The sequence below is a fragment of the Malaclemys terrapin genome, chromosome 2 (genome assembly GCF_027887155.1).
Source record: "Malaclemys terrapin pileata isolate rMalTer1 chromosome 2, rMalTer1.hap1, whole genome shotgun sequence".
In the NCBI taxonomy this organism is placed as follows: Eukaryota; Metazoa; Chordata; order Testudines; family Emydidae; genus Malaclemys; species Malaclemys terrapin.
In genome coordinates, this window is record NC_071506.1 from 224,896,040 (window position 1) to 224,916,004 (window position 19,965).

The 19,965-nt window shown below is 40.5% G+C and overlaps 3 protein-coding genes and 1 long non-coding RNA gene across 10 annotated transcripts in view; 3 read left to right on the forward strand and 1 right to left on the reverse strand.

The window, feature by feature from the left end:
• Nucleotides 1-5,958, forward strand: part of HOXA3 (homeobox A3) — a 43,652-nt gene extending 37,694 nt beyond the window's left edge. For all 7 annotated transcript variants that reach the window (XM_054020098.1, XM_054020097.1, XM_054020096.1 and 4 more), the window contains 2 exons: nt 2,331-2,913; nt 4,351-5,958. In XM_054020098.1, coding sequence (XP_053876073.1) covers nt 2,448-2,913; nt 4,351-5,120 — 1,236 coding nt within the window. In that variant the 5' untranslated portion in view covers nt 2,331-2,447 and the 3' untranslated portion in view covers nt 5,121-5,958. The remainder of the gene's footprint in view (nt 1-2,330; nt 2,914-4,350) is intronic.
• Nucleotides 5,959-5,967: 9 nt separating this feature from the next.
• Nucleotides 5,968-7,400, reverse strand: LOC128832592 (uncharacterized). The gene is made up of 3 exons (XR_008444011.1): nt 7,277-7,400; nt 7,008-7,081; nt 5,968-6,583 (listed from the first exon to the last, which is right to left on the reverse strand). It is a non-coding gene; the product is annotated as an uncharacterized LOC128832592 (long non-coding RNA).
• A 2,775-nt stretch (nt 7,401-10,175) lies between these two features.
• HOXA2 (homeobox A2) lies at nt 10,176-12,308 on the forward strand. Its single transcript, XM_054020107.1, has 2 exons — nt 10,176-10,693; nt 11,244-12,308. Exons 1-2 carry the CDS (start codon nt 10,312-10,314, stop codon nt 11,981-11,983), a joined length of 1,122 nt encoding a protein of 373 aa, XP_053876082.1. The 5' UTR covers nt 10,176-10,311; the 3' UTR covers nt 11,984-12,308.
• A 4,467-nt stretch (nt 12,309-16,775) lies between these two features.
• On the forward strand, nt 16,776-18,451 carry HOXA1 (homeobox A1). Its single transcript, XM_054018986.1, has 2 exons — nt 16,776-17,412; nt 17,818-18,451. The coding sequence occupies exons 1-2, from the start codon at nt 16,776-16,778 to the stop codon at nt 18,171-18,173; spliced, it is 993 nt and encodes a 330-aa protein (XP_053874961.1). The 3' UTR covers nt 18,174-18,451.
• Nucleotides 18,452-19,965: the final 1,514 nt, after the last annotated feature.

Genomic DNA, 19,965 nt, shown 5'->3' on the forward strand with positions numbered 1-19,965 from the left:
TTGAAGTCAGTGGGGTCGCCCGGGTATAACTGAGAACAGAGTCAGGCCCTTTGTCTTCAATGTGTAAAAGAGAAACATTTCTGCCAGCCCAGGCACCAGTTTCAGTGACAAACTTTTGTCCTCCCCTGGTTTTAGTATCTCTGGCACTTTTAAAACAAGATAAATGGCCATGTTGTACCCACAGCTTCCCAGTTTTCCATAACTTTGCAGAAGCTGCTTAACTCTGGAAACCAAAACCTGAGTTGCTCTGTCTGCAACTAGATTTACCAGAACCTAAAATATTTCTCTCTCAAAATCAAGTTGCTTTTTATTTTTGTTTTAGCTCCTTGCAGAGCTCTGGAAATATTCTCCACCAGACTTTCTACTCAGCATTTCCCCCCTGTAACAAACTTTTAAATGTCAAAAATAAAGTGAAGCATTTTAAATGGGCGACCATAACACTAAGATCACCATTATTTAATTAATGTATTGTTTTCCTGAGACTGAGTCCCATTTCTCTGTATGTTTCAAGGGAACCAAATGAAACCTACTTTAGGGCCTAAGAATCAGGCACAGTAACTGGGGGGGGGGGGTAGAGAGTTGGTTGTGCTTTATAATTGAAGAACTGGAAATTAATAAATCGATATGTATATGCTTTTCAGTATATGTTTTACAGATCTTGACCAGCTTATTAATTCAATAACATCCATGGGTCTTAATTAATAAAATATCAAATGGTAATGCCTTTTTGGGGTTTATTAAATTAACTAGTCTATCATAAAAGAAAGGGACCGTTCCTTTCTAAGTAACTTGTATCACTTGAAATACATATATTTGTAATTATTGGTGTACATTGTGTAACACTTTCTCCCCAAAGGCTCATGTGGTTTTAGGTGCCTTGGAAAAAAATCAAGCAACATGAGAGTGTAGAGCACTATTTTTGACCTGGTGTAGCTGTTTGTCAGCAACTGGGAGGTGGGTGGGAGGTAGAGAAAAGGATTTTAATTTCTGAAAATAATATGTGTGTAAGACTTCCGAGATTGGAGATAACATTCAGATCTCCTTTCCCATTACTAAGGACACATCTTTAACTGGTTATTCTCAGGCAGGTAAACAGCATGAGTTAACAAAAAAGATTCGCACGGGCTATAGGAGCATTTTATGGTTTGTGTGTCCATCCCCTCTCTCTAGCCAAATGACCCTCATACATCAAATTACATAGCAGTTTCAAAGACAGAACCTATTATCGTTAAGTTGGAAGGAAAGTTCAAGCCGTGGTCATGGAGATGAACGCTGGTTTTTCAGGTTCCTGGTGTTTTTTCCAATCCATCATGTTTTAACAGGTAGAATTTGGTAGTTTCCATGAAAAGAAGTAGCTCCAAAATAACTATAAAAAGTGTCTTGATTCCTTACGAACTTTTGATTATAATCGTCATTCCTAGAGAACAACATTCCATTTCTGGGATGTTTTTTTTTAAAGTGAAAGACATAAGAAATGGAAATTCCAAACAGGCCGATTCTACCAGGCTCACTTGAGAGAAAACTCCCAAGGGACAACTGGACAACAGTCCCCAAATTATTTACTTTGATGGCTTTGTAAAACTGTTTGGTCCTCATTGCCAAATCTGTGTCCAAGTTTAAAAATTCACTGCAGTTAAAACTGATTTATGTGCATGAGGTGGGTTTGGTATTAAATATCGAAATTAGTACCGGCTTAATCTGCAAGTACTGCTTCTTCCATTTAATGTGTGTCAGCTTATATTGTTTTTGTCAAGTATTTTATAGACAAACAAAATATGCATTAGACTGTGTGCGTGTGGATCTTCTTGAATGGAAAGGCTTGACATAGTTTTTTTCTTTCCCACTTAGTGTGTGTGTGTGTGTGTGTGTGTGTGAAATTAAAAAGTCTTATCCAAACTCTAACCACAATATAAATATTAAAAATAAGATGGCAGTGGTTACTGTGAAGTACAGGAGAAAGGTTTATTACTCTCCTACAGCAGTGAAAGTGAATGAGAGAACCACTCCCTTAGTGTAACATACGTTTTCCTTGACCACCCTTATCTGGAAGCGTTGTATTTAAATAACTCCTTGTGTGATAAATGATAAAACACAATTCACGGTGTTATAAACCCTAGAAAACCCTTCTACTGGTGCAGTAAACCACATATTTGTAGCTGCCAGTAAATTCAGGCAGCTTTTATATCGAAATTCTCTTAGCCTAAGGCCAAGTCATGCTGCTAAATATTGCTGACCACTTTTTCTTTTATGGCTTTCATGTCACTTAGCTATTGAAAGTAAGATGGATTTGTACTATTTCTTCACTCTAGTGTGCTTTCGCTACACCCTAGGTCTACCAGGAGAGGCCATTGGAGGAAGAACGTCACGTGACAGAGGGGTGCCAATGTTATTCTTTAAGGGTGTCAAGACCCTGTCAGTTTGTGAAATAAATATTGGGAAACAACGAAATGCAAAAAGCGACCTACTACGACAGCTCTGCAATCTATGGTGGCTACCCCTACCAAGGAGCAAATGGTTTCACTTATAATGCTAGTCAGCAGCAATATCCTCCATCTTCATCACTTGTGGAAACTGAATATCATCGACCAGCTTGCTCTTTACAGTCACCTGGCAGTTCTGTGTCCCACCATAAAGCCAATGAAATCAATGAGAGTTGCATGAGGACCATCACTAGCCAACCCATTCAGCCCCCAGTTATTTCAGAGCAGCAACAGCAACAGCCTCCAGCCCAGCAGGCACCAGCTCCACCGCCACCCTCTGTCTCACCACCTCAAAATGCCAGCAGCAATTCTGCCCCAACTAACACTACCAAGAGCCCAGTTATTAACTCACCCACCATGTCCAAACAAATATTCCCATGGATGAAAGAGTCTCGACAAAATACAAAGCAGAAAAACAGCAGCTCCAGTTCAGGTATGAAATGTATTTACATTATAAGTGACTTACTTAGCCTCACAGGCCAAATTGTGGGATCAGGTATTTGTAGTTTGTCCTAGACATGTCATCTTTTAAAAAAATATTGTGCTAGTAATCTTATTTCTAATATAACCTTTTAACCATGTATCTTCTAGAAAGTATTTTAGATTGCGTTAAAGTGACTTTTGTAAAATGTTAAACTTAGCCTTGCAAATTATTTCTAAGTTATTTAGTTTCCAGGCACTTCTATTTTCTAGTGTCTACGGTTGATATAACATTTACCTTTTGGTCTGTAACATTACATTCCACAGGTTATGTTCCCTCTTCTATTAAATGATGTCAATATATAGAGGCCTAGGCCTCTAGCCAGAGGCACATCCTGAATATTTTGTTGGCATAGTGCTATTAGAATAATAAGACAGTGACCTAGCCCTGCTGAAGTGTAACTGGAATAAAATAGCTCATTATCATCTGCAGTCAGGATCAATGCTTTACTTATATTCAGAACCTATTCTTATTTTAGCAGACTGATTGGCAAAGTTACAAGTCTGGTAAACAAAGATCAGTTATGAGTAAAATAAAGTTAGGTCCATAAAAATACTACTGGGGGATTATAGTGTATATCAACACTATTATTACACAAGTACACCTAAAATCGATAACATAAGCTTCTGTTCCCAGATATTTTGTTTATATTTACCACTTCCTACATTTCCTGTGTATTGTGGAAGTAGATTCCGAAACTTTAGCAAATTTTTCTTTCATGTATTTCTTATGGTTTGATAATATTATCATTTACAACGTTGTATATCAAGTATTATTTTATTCATAAAAGCAATGTGTTTATATATATGTATACATATTACATATATATTTATATTTATGTTTATATTTACATGTATATGTTTATATTTATATTTTTGTTTGTATATATGGGAGATGCGCACATGAGTGTGAATGTGCACACACACACAGAGTTCATGTGTGTATGATGAGATTTTCAGACCATTCTGGAGGATTCCATTGATGGAAATATCTAAATCCTCTGGATTGCTTTGAGGAAACCAACAATAATATATAAAATATAATCAGATTTTTGCATTAAAGAGTTCATAAGACTCATTTTTTAAAAACCTTTTCTTCTTGTATAAGGATTATTTCAGGTAAACTACAATATTTAGTGTTGTGTTTAATTGAGGCAGTTATAGTCATATAGTGACACTTCAAAGGTGAAGGAAAATAATGGTGAATCGTTCAATGCTTTTAGCCTGGCATATTTTAGTTATAGAAAGAAATATGTATGTTTCACTAGGATATTTGTATACCAGAGAGCTGGGATCTACAGACACTAATCCTAGCCATGGCTTCTATTGTTTCTGGTTACTGTGTTCAGGTTCCACCATGCTGATTGTATTCTTTGTGTGATTTACATAGGTGAGAGCTGTGCTGGTGATAAAAGCCCTCCAGGGCAAGCCTCCTCTAAAAGAGCACGTACAGCTTATACAAGTGCCCAGCTGGTAGAACTGGAAAAGGAGTTCCACTTCAATAGATACCTTTGCAGGCCAAGAAGGGTAGAAATGGCTAATTTGCTCAATCTCACAGAAAGACAAATCAAAATATGGTTTCAGAACCGCAGAATGAAATATAAAAAGGATCAAAAGGGAAAGGGCATGATGACCTCTTCAGGAGGACAGTCCCCAAGCAGAAGTCCTGTGCCTCCAGCTCCTGGGGGGTATTTAAACTCTATGCATTCTTTAGTAAACAGTGTTCCCTATGAGCCCCAGTCGCCTCCATCATTTAACAAGCCTCATCAAAATGCCTATGGCATCCCTGCATCATATCCAGCTCCTCTCAATAATTGCCCGCCTCCTCAAAAGAGATACACGGGGACAGCAGCGGTTACTCCTGAATATGATACTCATCCTCTTCAAGGCAACAGTTATGGAAATCCACATATACAGGGAAGCCCCGTCTATGTGGGGGGCAACTATGTGGACACCATGACCAATTCTGGGCCTTCCATCTTTGGTCTAACTCATCTCCCTCATCCTTCCTCTGCCAACATGGACTACAGTGGGACTGGGCCAATGGGCAACAATCACCACCATGGACCTTGTGATCCACACCCAACATACACAGACCTTACTTCTCACCATCCTTCTCAGGGAAGAATTCAGGAAGCGCCCAAACTCACCCATCTGTAACAGACATGAGTTACTAAGTGGAATGAAGTCCCCAACTTTTTTAAAGTACTTTCCACCCTCCCATCTCCCTCTATTTTTTTGTTTTTGTTTTGTTTGGTTTGGTAAAGCGTTCTATAGTTTATGTGACGTAGCAATATTTGTTGCTTGAATTGCTCTATAGTTTCAATAGTGGATATTTATCTTCTTGAACTGTAGCCTTGTGTCTCGCTTTGGGAGTATACATAGGCTTTATACTTTACTTCTACACTTTTATCAAAACAGGGTATATGAACAAATTTTCTATAACAATAATTCTGAAATGTGAATTTGTTCGTACATGATTGATCCCACGGGGAAGCAATTTTTTATTGCACTTCTTTTAACTAGCGAGAAAGAAATCAAAGGCGCTTGAACAGGGGCTCCCTGGACAATTATTAATACGTGTTAAGTCTTTCAATGTGTGTATGCTGGTGAACATTCAGATTAATTTATATTTTTTTTGAAAACATTGAATAATCTAAGTGTTTAAAATTTTATTTATCCCCATCTGTTCATATTTATATATATATATATAAAATTTTGTACCCTGAATATTCAGGAGGTATTTACCTGGCCGTATGTTAGATGGCATATTGGCATAAGTAGGAAATATCATTTGAAAGGAAACTATTACTCCTTTATTTAAAAATATAATAATGCAATAAATTCTGAAAAAAAATGGATCACAAATTGAATAATTTATGCTTGTAACATCCAGCTAAATGGAAAATGTGTAAACCTGAAAAGACTAGATTTGTTTTGAAAGTTATACATTCCTTGCTGCTCACATTCTGAAAAAAATAAAGTTTTTATTCTGAATAATAAAGAGTTAAGAAACGATTATTTGTTAAAAAAGACCCAAGCCATGTGATCATTAAGTGAACAGATACACACACACGTATCCGATACCCACGTAACCTCCAGCCCCTTCTATTTTCCTTATCAAGGTTTTAAAACCTGCAGTGAATTGGCAAATCCCAATATGTCTTATGAGCTGTGACAGTTTCAGCGTTGAAAATACCAAGGATGCAAACGATCCGCCTTTTGTGTCCATAACGTTAGGTGCTGAGCTGCAGGCATGCTTACAGGCACTGCTATGGGGAGGATATTTTTGTCTGAATAATATTTATTTGGGTCAGAAACAAAACCACGTTTATTTCGCAAACAACACTGCTCTACATAAAGCTCAGGTGCCCGCGCCGAACAGAGTGATTCCCGAGACAGTGCTCGTAAGGGTAAGCTGGTCCTTGCTCTAGGAATGTTGGATTTCGCCATGTTGGGCTCTATTTTTCCCCTGCAGGAACCCACTTCACCAACAGCCGTCCGTATGGAAAAGGCTCTTCTCGCCTCTGCACTGGAGGGACCTTTGGAAAGCTGGGAGCTTTCTACTCCCACACTTTTCCTCCCAGGGTCAAACCAGACAATTCATCGACTGTTACATTGTGCTGGGAGGAGGGGGAAATTAAATAAAGCAGAGAGAGCGAAGAATAAAAATAAGATCATGTACATGGATATTTTGAAGGCACAAATTAAAAATAAAATGTAATAGTGAGAAATACAGTTCATCACCCCACTAGAGAAGAAACCAGAATAAACCAGCTGTTTAGGGTTGTTTACACTTTTTGGAAGCAAAGCTAGTTCAGGCTCATAAACAGGATTACAATATAGTTCGGAATATTTTCTTCTCTATATGTTGCTTCCTATTCGTCTATGATTTAAAAAAAAATGACCCGATTTTGTGTTTTTTCATTTTTGTTAATCTGACTTCCCACCCGACTTCACCTCCTCCCTTTTCTGGCCCCGGTGGGGGAGGGGAGACAAGAGCGCTCTAGCTTTCGGTTAAAAAATGCAATATTGTAAAATACTTACTCTTTGCACGGCTTTCGATAATAAATTAGCAAGCTAGTCACATGCAAGGCTATTCCGATAGGAATCTGTATTAACTGGAAACCAGAGAAGCAAATTAACATACTAAAATAAGATTTTTCTTTCATAATACTATGTGACCTTATTTTTAAAATTCAGGCTATAAATCAGGGTGAACCTTAATAGACTCGGGTGAAATATACTCATGTATATATAGAGAGACATAAACATATGCCATGTATATATTAACCCATGTTTTTCAGTATCTGTACCTTTTAATGCACAGGAAAAATGTCGCCATTTTGGTCTCACTCTAAAATATTATTAATCGTGAGTCTTTATCTTGTTCTGAGAATCATCCTTGCTTGAAGTTTGTTGAAAATATTATAATGTATCCATGAATCTATATATAGGTGTTCTGCAAAAATATATATAACATTTCAATCAAAGAAAGCGATTTTGTATATATTTATTTTGTATACATATACAGTATATATATATATATATACCTCAACTGAAGAAGAGGTTGCTTAGAATCTGTCTGATATTTTTCATTGAATCATAATATATATTCAAAACTGACCTAGGATAGAACATTAATCTGAAGAGGAAGAAAATATATTTTGGCAATTGATAAATCCAGAAAGGATTATTTTGGAAATGTTTCTGTTTTATTTAAACAACTCTTGCTTTAGGCAGGTTAAATAAAATCAAAGGAAATGTCAGAATCTATGAATTCTTCATGTGTTGCTTCTTTTAGCACAGATAATTAAATTTATAAAAATATTAGAAAGAATTTGGCTCTCTACTCCCCTCCCTCTCATTCCAAATATATATATGAGCGCAATTTCCCCTACTCTTTCCAGAAAAAATATATCATAATCTTGTTTGTTTTAATTTTTAGATCTCTATAGTGGATTTTTTTTTTAAATCTATTGATTAACACATAATTATAAAGGCAGAGTAATAGATTTTTTACAAGTATGTTACGTTCATTGTCCGAAGAGAAAAACCTTTTGTTCCAGGTGGTTTTTGTATTACACCGACCACAAGAAAATAAATAGAATAAATAAATAAACAAATAAATGCGCAGGATACCTACACCCACACGGTTTTTACTTACAAAGCCTCGTTACACTCCAAATCTCCCTCTTTCTCTCCCTTTATTGCTTTTTTCATCCTACTGTTAATTCCAATATTTGAAAGGAAAAATAACCCCCAGCACTAAGCCAAATAGAAACGTACTGTTCCCACAATACTGAGAATAACCCTGTAACAGTACATTTTTAAAAGGAGCCCTTTTCCTTGTTTACTTGCGTTTCTTGCTCTCCTTCTTTGCTCGGTCACATTTGATCTTGGAAAGAGCAAGAAGGTTTAAATGTGTTCTTAAGGGCCAGTAGCTGTCAAACCTTTTGGCGGACAAGATTGATCACGCGCAGGCATCACCAGAGCTTTGTTTGGAGTAAAAGCAAGAAAATTAAACCCCCAGCATTTTCCAACAGCATCTATATTTATAAGGCATCCCTTCTGAGGTATTAAATGACAAGTCTTGTTCTATATTTTATTTAAACAACCTAACAAAACAACCCCCCTTTAAAATGCCCCAACCCCATTCCTCCTCCCGAGCCTTTCCCAGATATACTTCATCTTGTGGATTTATTAGCTTCAAACCGAAGGATTTTGGTCAACCTCGGATAGAGTGGAGGTCTAATGATCAGTTTGTTATTTGAACCGCTTACAAAGATTCTGGCGATTCCTTTCAATGCAATTCCGAAACAGAGCAGCTATTGCCAGCGCGAGGCTGATTTGGCTTCCTTAGACCATTAAAAAAAAAAAAAAAAAAAAAAAAAAAAAGCACAACAGTGATGTTTTTCATCTTGAATATAAAAAGCTACACGAAACAGATATGTCCTGTGTGCTGTGGAAAATAAAATTTCGGATTTGTTCATTGTGTTGAATAATAATAATAATAAATAATAAATAATAAATGTAGCCATTAGCATCATATTTTTACCACTCTTCTCGATTTGATTGGAAAGATTGTTTCAAAACATCAGCGTTCAGTAGTTTAATAGCTTTGTAAGTGGTAAATCAAAACGATTGTAAACAAAGCAAATGCTTTTAGATCATGTACAGTTATTCAACTTCGAATCCTTGCAGCATTTTCCACTGACGTATTAATATTTATATACATATCTGACACTACCTTCCAATATATTTCCCTGCAACTGAACATACTCACCAGACCCAGTCTACTACGGTTATTAAGCAAAACATGTCAGCAGACGCGAGCACTAGATTGCTTAGAATATTTACAGTATCTATATCTATATCTATATCTATATCTATAGATAGATATATTATGGTCCACTTCTGTGAAGTCAACTGCAGTGAAAAGTCATGACCATAAAGCTGTTTCTATGTTATTCTTCCCATAGGAGCAAGGCTGCAGCGGAAAATCCTGCTAAACAATGGGCTCAGAGATCGGCGCCCAATTGTTCTCCATACTGTATATACTCTCTCCCCCCAAAGCAAAAGTGTCATAGAGATGCCAATTCGGGAGCAGTAAACTAGTTTAGGGGAAGTGCTATTCCCCAGGAAAAAAGCAGGACTCTCTGCCAGTAACTCCTGCCTGGGTGAAACTTCTTATGTGTCTGAGATGTGGGGGCCCTAGGTGTCAAAACTTTGAAGATTAATGGATTACTTTGTTAATGACTCAAAGCGTCAGATTGAGGTGCTTAAATGATTTGCGAGGTGCAAAGCGTTTTCCTGACAGTCCCAAACAATGAGATGAGTGTGCGGGAGGAGACAAGAGGGGCAGCAGTCTGCAGGACAAGCAACCACACACACACACAAGCACACGCACACACATACACACACGCACGCACAGATCATTTCAGATTAGGACGCAAAGCCGATAGATACAGATATATAATTTCCCCCCTAAAAAGTGTAAATAAAGCCTTTCTGGCCCCCAATGAGGCGTTCCTTCCCGACTTTTTTGGATCAATCAAACAGACAGTGGCTTCTTTTGATTAAAGCCCAAATTGTCATTGGGCAGAGGCAATCATGTGACAGCCAATTCGGTCCAATTTCAACCTTGTCTCCATGAATTCAATAGTTTAATAGTAGCACGGTCCCCATACGGCTGTAATCAGTGAATTAGAAAAAAAACACCCCACCAGCGATCTTCTATGATATATTTTTTTCTTCTCTCTCTCCTTTTTCCTGGGCCTTTCCCCCCTCCCCCCCAAAAACCCTCAATAAGAGGGAACTTTTTCTCCAAGGGGGCTGCGAGTTGAAGGCCATGAATTTCGAATTTGAGCGAGAGATTGGTTTTATCAATAGTCAGCCATCGCTTGCTGAGTGCCTGACATCTTTTCCCCCTGTCGGTGATACATTTCAAAGTTCATCAATCAAGAACTCGACGCTTTCACACTCGACACTGATTCCTCCTCCTTTTGAGCAGACCATCCCCAGCCTGAACCCAGGCAGCCACCCTCGCCACACCAGCAGCAGCCGTCCCAAGCAGAGCCCCAATGTCAGCAGCAGCAGCCCGGTGCCAGCCGGCGCCTTGCAGCCTCCGGAGTACCCCTGGATGAAAGAGAAAAAAGCCTCCAAGAAAACTACCCTCCCGCTTGCTTCGGCCTCAGCCTCAGCCACTGGACCAGCCTGCCTAAGCCACAAAGGTCAGTTCAAAGACTTTCCCCTAGAGCTAACCCTTTTCCTTGGATTGTTGCTTTCCCAACTTCACTGGAAATGATTTGGAGGAGGAGGAGGACATAAACTGGTGGGCTCCACAGTGTTATTAAAACCCCAAACTTTCCCTAACTTGTTTAATGTGGGATGATTTATCTGAGTTGGAGCTGACCTCCTCTTGTCTTGCTGTCCTAGAGTTAGGATATTTGACAGTAATGAAGAGTGATAGATTGCTCCTGCTCAGCTAAGCAGCTGATGCATTAATTATAAATTGTAGTATGGCTAATATAAAGTTTGCTCTGGTAGGTTTGGGAGCTAGATGCAATAATTTTATTGAGGTGGAAGGGTGTCCACAGTATCGGGAGCAGAGGAGTGCAACACAATGGATTTACTGCAGCCAAGGGCGGCCATTTTGTTGCAGTTGATATTTTATGCTATATATATATATATATATCTACACACACATATATCTTTCCCCTCGCTGAGGTGGAATGTGCTGGGATGCTAAAATTCATACTGTGCATTTATCTGTTTTTACAGAGTCTCATGAAATCCCCGAAAGTGGTAACGGTGGATCTAGGAGGCTGAGGACGGCTTATACCAACACCCAGCTTTTGGAGCTAGAAAAAGAATTTCATTTCAACAAGTATCTCTGTAGACCAAGGAGGGTAGAGATCGCAGCTTTGCTGGATTTGACTGAGAGACAAGTAAAAGTCTGGTTCCAGAACAGAAGGATGAAGCACAAGAGACAGACCCAGTGTAAGGAGAACCAAAACAGTGAGGGGAAATTTAAGAATCTAGAGGACAGCGAGAAAGCAGAAGAGGAGGAGGAGAAATCGCTCTTTGAGCAAACTCTCAATAATGTCTCAGGCGCTCTTTTGGAAAGGGAAGGTTACACTTTTCAACAAAATGCACTATCTCAACAGCAGGCTCAGAATGTACACAATGGAGAGTCCCAAAGTTTCCCAGTTTCGCCTTTAACAAGCAATGAGAAAAATCTGAAACATTTTCAGCATCAGTCACCCACTGTTCAAAACTGCCTATCAACAATGGCCCAGAACTGTGCAGCTGGCCTGAACAATGACAGTCCTGAGGCCCTAGATGTCCCTTCTTTACAGGACTTTAACGTTTTCTCCACAGATTCCTGCCTACAGCTTTCAGATGCAGTTTCACCCAGTTTGCCAGGATCTCTGGACAGTCCTGTAGATATTTCTGCTGACAGTTTTGACTTTTTTACAGACACACTCACTACAATTGACTTGCAGCATCTGAATTATTGAGAAATTAAAGACGTCCTGTCGCCAAGGGTTATGGCTTGTTTCAAATTACTTTCTTTTATTTTTCTTTTCCTGGTCAGTATTTTCTGTTTATTAATTCCCTTTACTGTGTTCCAGAGCCATTTTTACTGTTTCTTATGAAGTTTTAGTTGTGTTCAGTTTAACCTAGCCACATTCTAGGTCCCTCTATTAAAGCAATATATGAGGCCTGTAAGAAAGTGATCATATAGAATTGTATCTTCACTTTCTTTTTATTTTTGTATTACATTAGGATGCGTTGTCATAAGTATTTTTGGTAGAATAAATTCTTGTTTGCTACAAGTAACTTTCTTCTCTCTCTCTAGACTCAGACCATAACGGGTATTCCCCCCCCCCCTTTATTTAACATCAGAAATAAAATTAAGACATTCTGGTCACAATCTCACTCCTTTTGGTAATTTAATATATTTATTAGAGAGAAAAAATCACATTTAAATTCTTTATTGCAAAGGTTCTCATAAGTCAAATCAAAGTACCCGATGATTCTCACAAACAAATATAACTAAAACACCCACAGAGTTCACATAAAGATTTCTTCCTTTTAATGTACACATCAAACGTTATTCTATGTGTGAATACAAGTCTTGCATTTTCTAAACTGTGACAAACACCATATATATGCAGCTTTGCGGTTACAGACAAAATAGAATCTATTGTAAATGGGGAACGTGCCTGCTATAGAAACTGGCTCATTTCAAGCATCGTATTTTTCTATAACTCAACGCTTAGGTGTCCAGCAAGTCGTTTTCTGAAACACTTCTTTAAAAATACAAATGCTAACAAAGTACGCCTTGGATTAGCTCCCATGTGCTGAAAGGTCCCAAGAAAATAAATCTAAAAAAGAGAGGAAATAAAAAAAATGTTATTATGTGTAAAAATACATTTAGGACGGACTTAAGTTCTTAGAGCCATTCTTTCAGAGATTTCTGCGGGGGTCCCATAACAAAAAAATCCCTTTCGTTTTAAACCGGTTTGCGATGCCAAGGGTTGATCATTAAAACTGGAAGCTAATGGTTAACATGTTTAAATTTCAATGGAGCCCACTGTCCAAAATGTGTTTCTTCCTCAATTACAGCAGTAAAGAAGCACATTAAAAATTGCAGCTAATTTGGTAAGAATATTATCGATATTAATCACCCAGTTCAGAAGGTGAGCGTTTTTTATTCTTCTAAAACCAAGCAACAGATGCTAGCAGGCAGTTTTGCTGCCCACATATCCGTCGACCCTTGATTTTGAGTATTCCGGAATATTTCTGAAACACAGTGAATGGATTCATTTGTCTCAAGTAGTTTGTTTCCATTTCATTTGAGGTGTGTTGTTTCTCTGATCCGCAACACGTTGTGGAGCTGAGATGCGTGGGCAATAGCTGGAAGGGGTTGGATGCAATTCTTCCTAAACTCATAAATCACACTCTTTCTATGAATGAGAATGTCATCAAAGAGATCAATGGCAGGAACACATGCACAAATAAAAATCCTCTTACGCATTTGCCGAAGCCGGGGATCCCCGTCTAAAACCATTAAGTTCGAAGGCGTTTAGTCATAATTCATTTTTATTGCTCGTTTAAAACAACAGATTGGCTAAGCTGCGGATGCCGCAAAAACCTCGGCCCTGCTTCTTTTCTTTCGCTGCTTCAGCACTTTCGCTTTGGTCAGAGGACAGTTTCGTCGAGTATTTTAACGCATGTTACAGGGTTCCAATGGGATTTAATTGTTGATATATGATTGGCTTTTAGATATTTATATATGATGTATATACAGAGTGATGTCATAGCATCTTAAATGAACAGAATTGTTTAGTAAAAGACCAGTAAACGTCTCTCAGGATATATTTAAAATCAATATCTGCGAATCTATCTGAGATAGAATTTCTCTAAGAAACTCATTGTAACCCCTAAATCTTGAGTGTGTGTGTGTGTGGGGGGGCGAGACACATAGCGTATTATTTGGGGAATGTCCCAAGAATGTGCATCAGGCAGCAGAAATGCTTCAAAGGCTTGAATTGCTGGAGATGCAAACTCGACTTTCTGCAAACCACGATGGACCGAAGCAACAAAGGAGGCAGGGTGGGGGCTAGCAGAAAGGTTTGACTTTTAAAATAGCACAGCTCTGAATTTTGTGTGCATTTGCGACCGTGTCCGATGGCAACTTTTCTCGTTGGGGGGATGAAGAGGTATTTACCCGTGATGTGTCCCCGTCCCATTATGTTGCACTGAGGCTCTGTAATGGCAGCAGAATTCGAGGCATTAGAGGAGAGACAATGTAACAAAAGACGCGGATTTCTTCAAAACAATAGTACAGAAATGAAGGGAAACAATTTAAAGGAAGCAGAGGAGCTGTTATTTGGCGAAAATTACGGGTAAATATATAGAGAGGAATTCTATGTGCAGATAGATTTGCAGATATGTTGATTTTAAATAGAGAGAAGTTTGCTGTTCTTTTAGTAAACAATTCTGTTCTTTTAATGTGATGGTATAACATCAACGATGTTTATAAATAAATTATACATATACGGTATACTAAACAGTTTTGTTAATCGTTAAAGTAGTGAAAAAAAAACACCCTGGAAAAAAGCCATCTCTTTTATAGTAAACAGATACACCAGCCTGTGTTTGCACCTGATTTATACAGCACTTATCACAACTGATTGACAAGAATTAAATAAGACAATACTGCAGCCAAAAAAGGTTGAGCATCGTTCCATATATGCTTGCTGCACTTCCCACTCCCACGGATTTTAAGAAATCGAAAGTTTTCAAACGGCTGTTATCTAGGCATGTTTGTAAACTGTAAAATAGAAGGACAAATCTTTTTATGGATACACTTGGGACGGGGGAACATATATTCGTTTTTCGGTGGCGTCAGGGGGGGGCTGTGGAGGTGAAATGGATACATGGGTGGCCTAATAGGAGCCTCGAACACTTTTGGTGGCTTATCACTTGGAAGAGGATGTTGCACTTAGTATGTGTGGGTGGCTGGAGGGAGGGGGCTGGAGAGTCAAGGCGGAAATAGCCCTTTATATTTTAAAATACAAACAACAATCAATCGGGCATGGTGACAATGCAAAATCTGCCAAAGTTGAAGTGCATCTGCATAAATCCACACACTGTTCGCCAGGCTGAAAAAGACAAGAATAAAACTATTTCCGAAGTTCTGTGGCTGGCTGCACATGTTTGACTAGCTCTGTAACTGCCTGTATCCGTCTGAATAGATAAGGTGAATGGGAAATCAATGGCAAATACCAACTATCATCCATGCTGTTCTATACATCAGTTCTATTTTCCTTGTCTGGAACAAGAGAAAGTTTTAGTAAATTCTGAGATAGCTCACACAGGCTGTGTGTGTGTATGGGGGGGACACCTCTGCCAGCAGCCATCTGTTTACTCTCCCCTCTACTCTCTGTATACTCTGTGGTGGAGTACGCAGCCACCAAGTGACAAAGAGAATTAATTGGAGTTAGGGACTGCAGTGGCCCCTCACCTCCTTCTCTCTCCCCCCACCCCCTTACCCCTGGGCATGTCATCCGGTGCTTGGGTGTGTTTATCGTTAGGAACTGTTCCTAGATCTCACGCATTGTGTGTGTGTGTGTGTGTTGTGTGTGTGGCACGGGAGCCGCGGGACCCCAGCAGATGGATTGCAGAACCTGGAAAAGCTTCCTGCCTGCCCCCCCCCCACCCGTTTGCAATCGTCATCCATCTTCCTGCCCCCTCTTTAGTCCTCCCTCCCCAGCCCCGAAACCGACTGAGCTCACGTAACCTCTGGTTAGCTGGGCAGAGCCTCAAATAGGGGCCGCTGCAGCAGCGCTCCGGCCGCTCCGCGCCCCATGCCTGGGCGCGGTGGCAGAAGCCGGGCGAGCCCGCCTGCCTGCAGCACAATGGGGTTAAATTACAAAAGCGCCTCATTTCCATGCTAATAACATCGGCGCGATGGGGACGGAGATGGACAAGCCCCTTTAACTCTTGGCTGGTCGAGCGCGGGGCTCTGCGGAGGCTCCCGGAAAGGGGACACCCAGGCGTGTTCTCCCCACCCCACCCCCCCCGCCGCATGCCTCCAGCCCCCAAATGCTGCGCGGGGCTCCCTTTTGCACAGCCCGCTTGCCCGTCCAGTTGGGTCCCGCACAAGGATCAGCCAGCCGGGGGGCAGGGGGGACGGGCTGTCCTGACCGCACCAGCAAGAGCGGTGCACTCTCGAGCCATCCGTAAAGGAGATTCACCCCGGAGCGGTGCTGATAGTGGCAGAAATCCTCCCAAGCGCGCTGCGGGGAAGGGAGCGGCCACTAACTGCTCTGCGAGCAGAAAGCGTGGGAGCGCCCGTCTTACCTGGGTTCCTCCAGCTGGGTCTCCGAGCCCTGTAATCCATGCAGCAGGAGCACCCCCCCTCCACCCCCCTCCAGAGGCGCCTCCGCGTCAGCTGCTGCAGGCTGAGCGCCTGGGCTCACACTGTCTCTCTGGCCCCGGCTCTGAAGCCCCAATCCACTGGCTAAGGGGGAGGGGGGACGGGGGGGGGGGCGAGAGGAGGTGGTGGTGGCTCCGCGTCACCTTGATGGAGGAGCGCTCGGAATTTAAATGCCACTGGAACGGTGATCCATCACCAGCAGGAGCAGGGAAATTTTAGCAGGAGGCTCAGCCATTGGCTGCCGCCCTCACGTGTCCCCCTCTCACTGTACATTCATATCATTTTTCTCCTGGCCCCATGGAGGAAGTGAGAAAGTTGGCACGGTCACCCAGGACTCCGAAGACCCGGTCACTCGGTGATAAATGGACACGGCGAGGATGAGTTCCTTCCTCGATTACCCCATCCTCAGCGGAGAGTCCGGGGCATGCTCTTCCCGAGCCTATCCTCCCCCAGATCATGGGATTACAACTTTCCAGTCCTGTGCGGTCACTGCCAGTAACTGCAACGGGGACGATCGCTTTATGGTTGGTAGGGGGGTCCAGATAAGTCCCCATCACCACCACCATCACCACCACCAGACCGGTGCCTACCAGCATCACAACAACCTGGGCATGTCCTACTCGCACTCTAGCTGTAGCCCGGGATATGGCACCCAGAACTTCAGCGCGGGTTACAGTCACTACGCACTAAATCAGGAAGCAGATGTAAGTGGAGGGTATCCCCCATGCACCCCGGCCGTTTACTCTGGAACTATCTCATCTTCCATGGTCCAGCATCACCACTCCCACCAAGGTTATGCTGGGGGCACGGTGGGTCCCGCTCAGTACATTCACCCCCCATACGGACAAGAGCAGCAGAATCTGACTCTAGCGAGTTATAGTACCTTATCCCCTCTCCATGCCAGCCACCAAGAAGCTTGTCGCTCTCCTTCTGCAGAGACCTCGCCTCCAGCACAAACCTTTGACTGGATGAAAGTTAAAAGAAACCCGCCTAAAACAGGTTAGTCGTGATTTCAGAGCAGGGGGCTGTTTCTTTCCTCTTCCACTTTCTTTAATAAAACAAAACGAACCCAAATCATGCTGACTTCTTACCTATAGTGTACAGGTGCCTTGTTTTTTTATAGGTAAGGAGATCTGAGACCTCTGAGTATGGACAGATTCATCAATCTGATATAATGGCAGTTCCATGCTGGTTTTTCTGTGGTAATATTTCTTGTAATTTGTAAACAACTTATCAAGTTTCCTTTGATACACACTAGTGGCAGACTTTATGTTAGCACCTCACACTCCATCACTCACTGTCCCTCTTTTTAAGAAGTTCTTGTTCCATATCGTTTTACCTCTGTGTACATATTGATTATGTCACCTATATATCACTTATTTAACGTTTCATATACTTTTGCAGGGAAAGCTGGAGAGTACGGATACGTAGGTCAGCCCAACACCGTTAGAACCAATTTTACCACTAAGCAGCTCACAGAACTGGAGAAAGAATTCCATTTCAACAAGTACTTGACAAGGGCCAGGAGGGTGGAGATAGCTGCTTCACTGCAACTTAATGAAACACAGGTGAAGATCTGGTTCCAGAACCGTAGGATGAAGCAGAAGAAAAGAGAGAAAGAGGGGTTGCTACCTATTTCCCCTGCTACCCCGACAGGAAGTGAAGAAAAAACAGAGGAATCATCAGAAAAGTCCAGTTCATCCCCATGTACCCCTTCACCAGCTTCATCGACCTCAGACACTCTAACTACCTCAAATTGAAATATTTCTGCCCCCCCACTGTTTTAGATATATGACTCCCACTCTAAAACCACATTTTTTAGCAAAGCTTTATTGATTTACAGTATATTTTAATATTTAGGTCATCTTTACATCAATCAACTTGTTTCAAGTGAATTTGGTTTTAGAAGGCTCCCCCAGCTGTTTAGTCTATGCAGAACTAAACAATTTAGTGGTTTCCATAATCAGGTTTCTGATGACCACTTATTCAAAATTCATATTTTTTAAAATTCCAGCTAGCGCTGCAATTTGCGGCAGAAGATCTGTTGGCACAGCTAAGAGTTTCTCTCGGTAGAATAAAATTGCAAGGACGTTTCTATATTTTTCCTTACATAAAGACAGGATATATGGAGTACATAACCTCATGAAGAGATGCACTATTGAAAGTGTTTACACGAATTATAGACCTTTCATCCTTTAATTTAATGTATTCTTTTTCGTGTGTATGAGTTTGCTGGTTGTAAATACTTGTCCAAGAGATTTATCTTTTTACAGATTTTTTAGAAATGATGTCTAGATTATCAGATTAAATAGGGTAGGTACATTCTCAAAGTTGATTCAATTTTATATTGTTAAAAGTGATGATCATATCAGCCAAATTTGTTAATGTCAATCAGATACCTCAAATAATAGCACCATTTCTTTTAATGAGATAGAAGAAAAAAGCTTCAATTGCACTAGGTTTTGTAAACTTTGCTTAGTGTGCTCCCACCCCACCTCCCCCCATCTGTGCTGGATTATATTGGACCTAAGGGTATATTATCCCAAAGACCTGACCTACTTTTCATATTAATCCTTCCTTAGACTTGATGTCTTTTCGACCAAATCGTAAATGTGATGAATGGCCAAATGAATGTATATTTTATGTGATTCGTGTATGGAACTTTGCATGACGCACAGTGCTTTGATGTACGTAAGGTACACTGAGTTTTATCAGTTGTCATTTGTGAGCAAACCATCTTCCTGATTTTCTGTACAATCATTAAAGGTTCTGAGATTCTGTAAATGATGAATCCAGAGCAAAATTTACGGGTCCTAAAATGTCTGTAATAAATATATTCACCTTTCAGGTATACTTGGTTTGGGTACTTTTTTTGTGCCGTTGTTGATCATACTTAGCTCAACATTTCAGTTTCTTCATTTTCACTGATGTGGCCTTTGATATGCTACTTAATAAAAAGTAATTTCTCCTAATCATTATTGTGCTGAGGTCAGAACTCTGTGGTTCCTTTCAACCGTGCCACATCACACAAGCCTGAATCCTTTTTCATGTTTCACCAATAGTATCTTTAGAAAATATAAGAAAACTCCCCTCTCTGTTGCAGCACGAGGGAATTTATGAACTAGATCTATTTTTGAAACGCAAATACTAGCACTTCCTGGTTCAAGTGCTAACCTTTTCACCTCGAACTGAACGTTGACATATCTATAAACAGAGCACTCTTCAAAAGCAAGAAACTGTCTTCAGCCAGTCTTTCTTCACATCGTAGGCCAATAGTTAAGAGAGTCACATTTCATTATCCCTAGTATAAAGTTGACCCAAGAAATGCAGCTTCATTCTCCCTCCTCTTTACATTGCCAGTGACATCTTTAGGACGTTAACAACCGGAAAGTTGAGTGCTTCTTCTTCACGGAGATGGAACTCTAATGCTACACATTTGCCCCTTATTTCAAAGAGTATTTCGCCCCCAGGTGATACACACAACTTGTTCTTGCCAAAGAGCACAGTAATCTACACCGATTGGATGTTTTCGCTGTGCGTAAAACAAGTTCT

Coding starts and splice junctions, on each gene's coding strand:
- HOXA1 (XM_054018986.1), top strand. CDS start 16,776: ATGGACACGGCGAGGATGAGTTCCTTCCTCGATTACCCCATCCTCAGC. Junction 17,413..17,817: donor AAGAAACCCGCCTAAAACAG/GTTAGTCGTGAT, acceptor ATACTTTTGCAG/GGAAAGCTGGAGAGTACGGA.
- HOXA2 (XM_054020107.1), top strand. CDS start 10,312: ATGAATTTCGAATTTGAGCGAGAGATTGGTTTTATCAATAGTCAGCCA. Junction 10,694..11,243: donor AGCCTGCCTAAGCCACAAAG/GTCAGTTCAAAG, acceptor CTGTTTTTACAG/AGTCTCATGAAATCCCCGAA.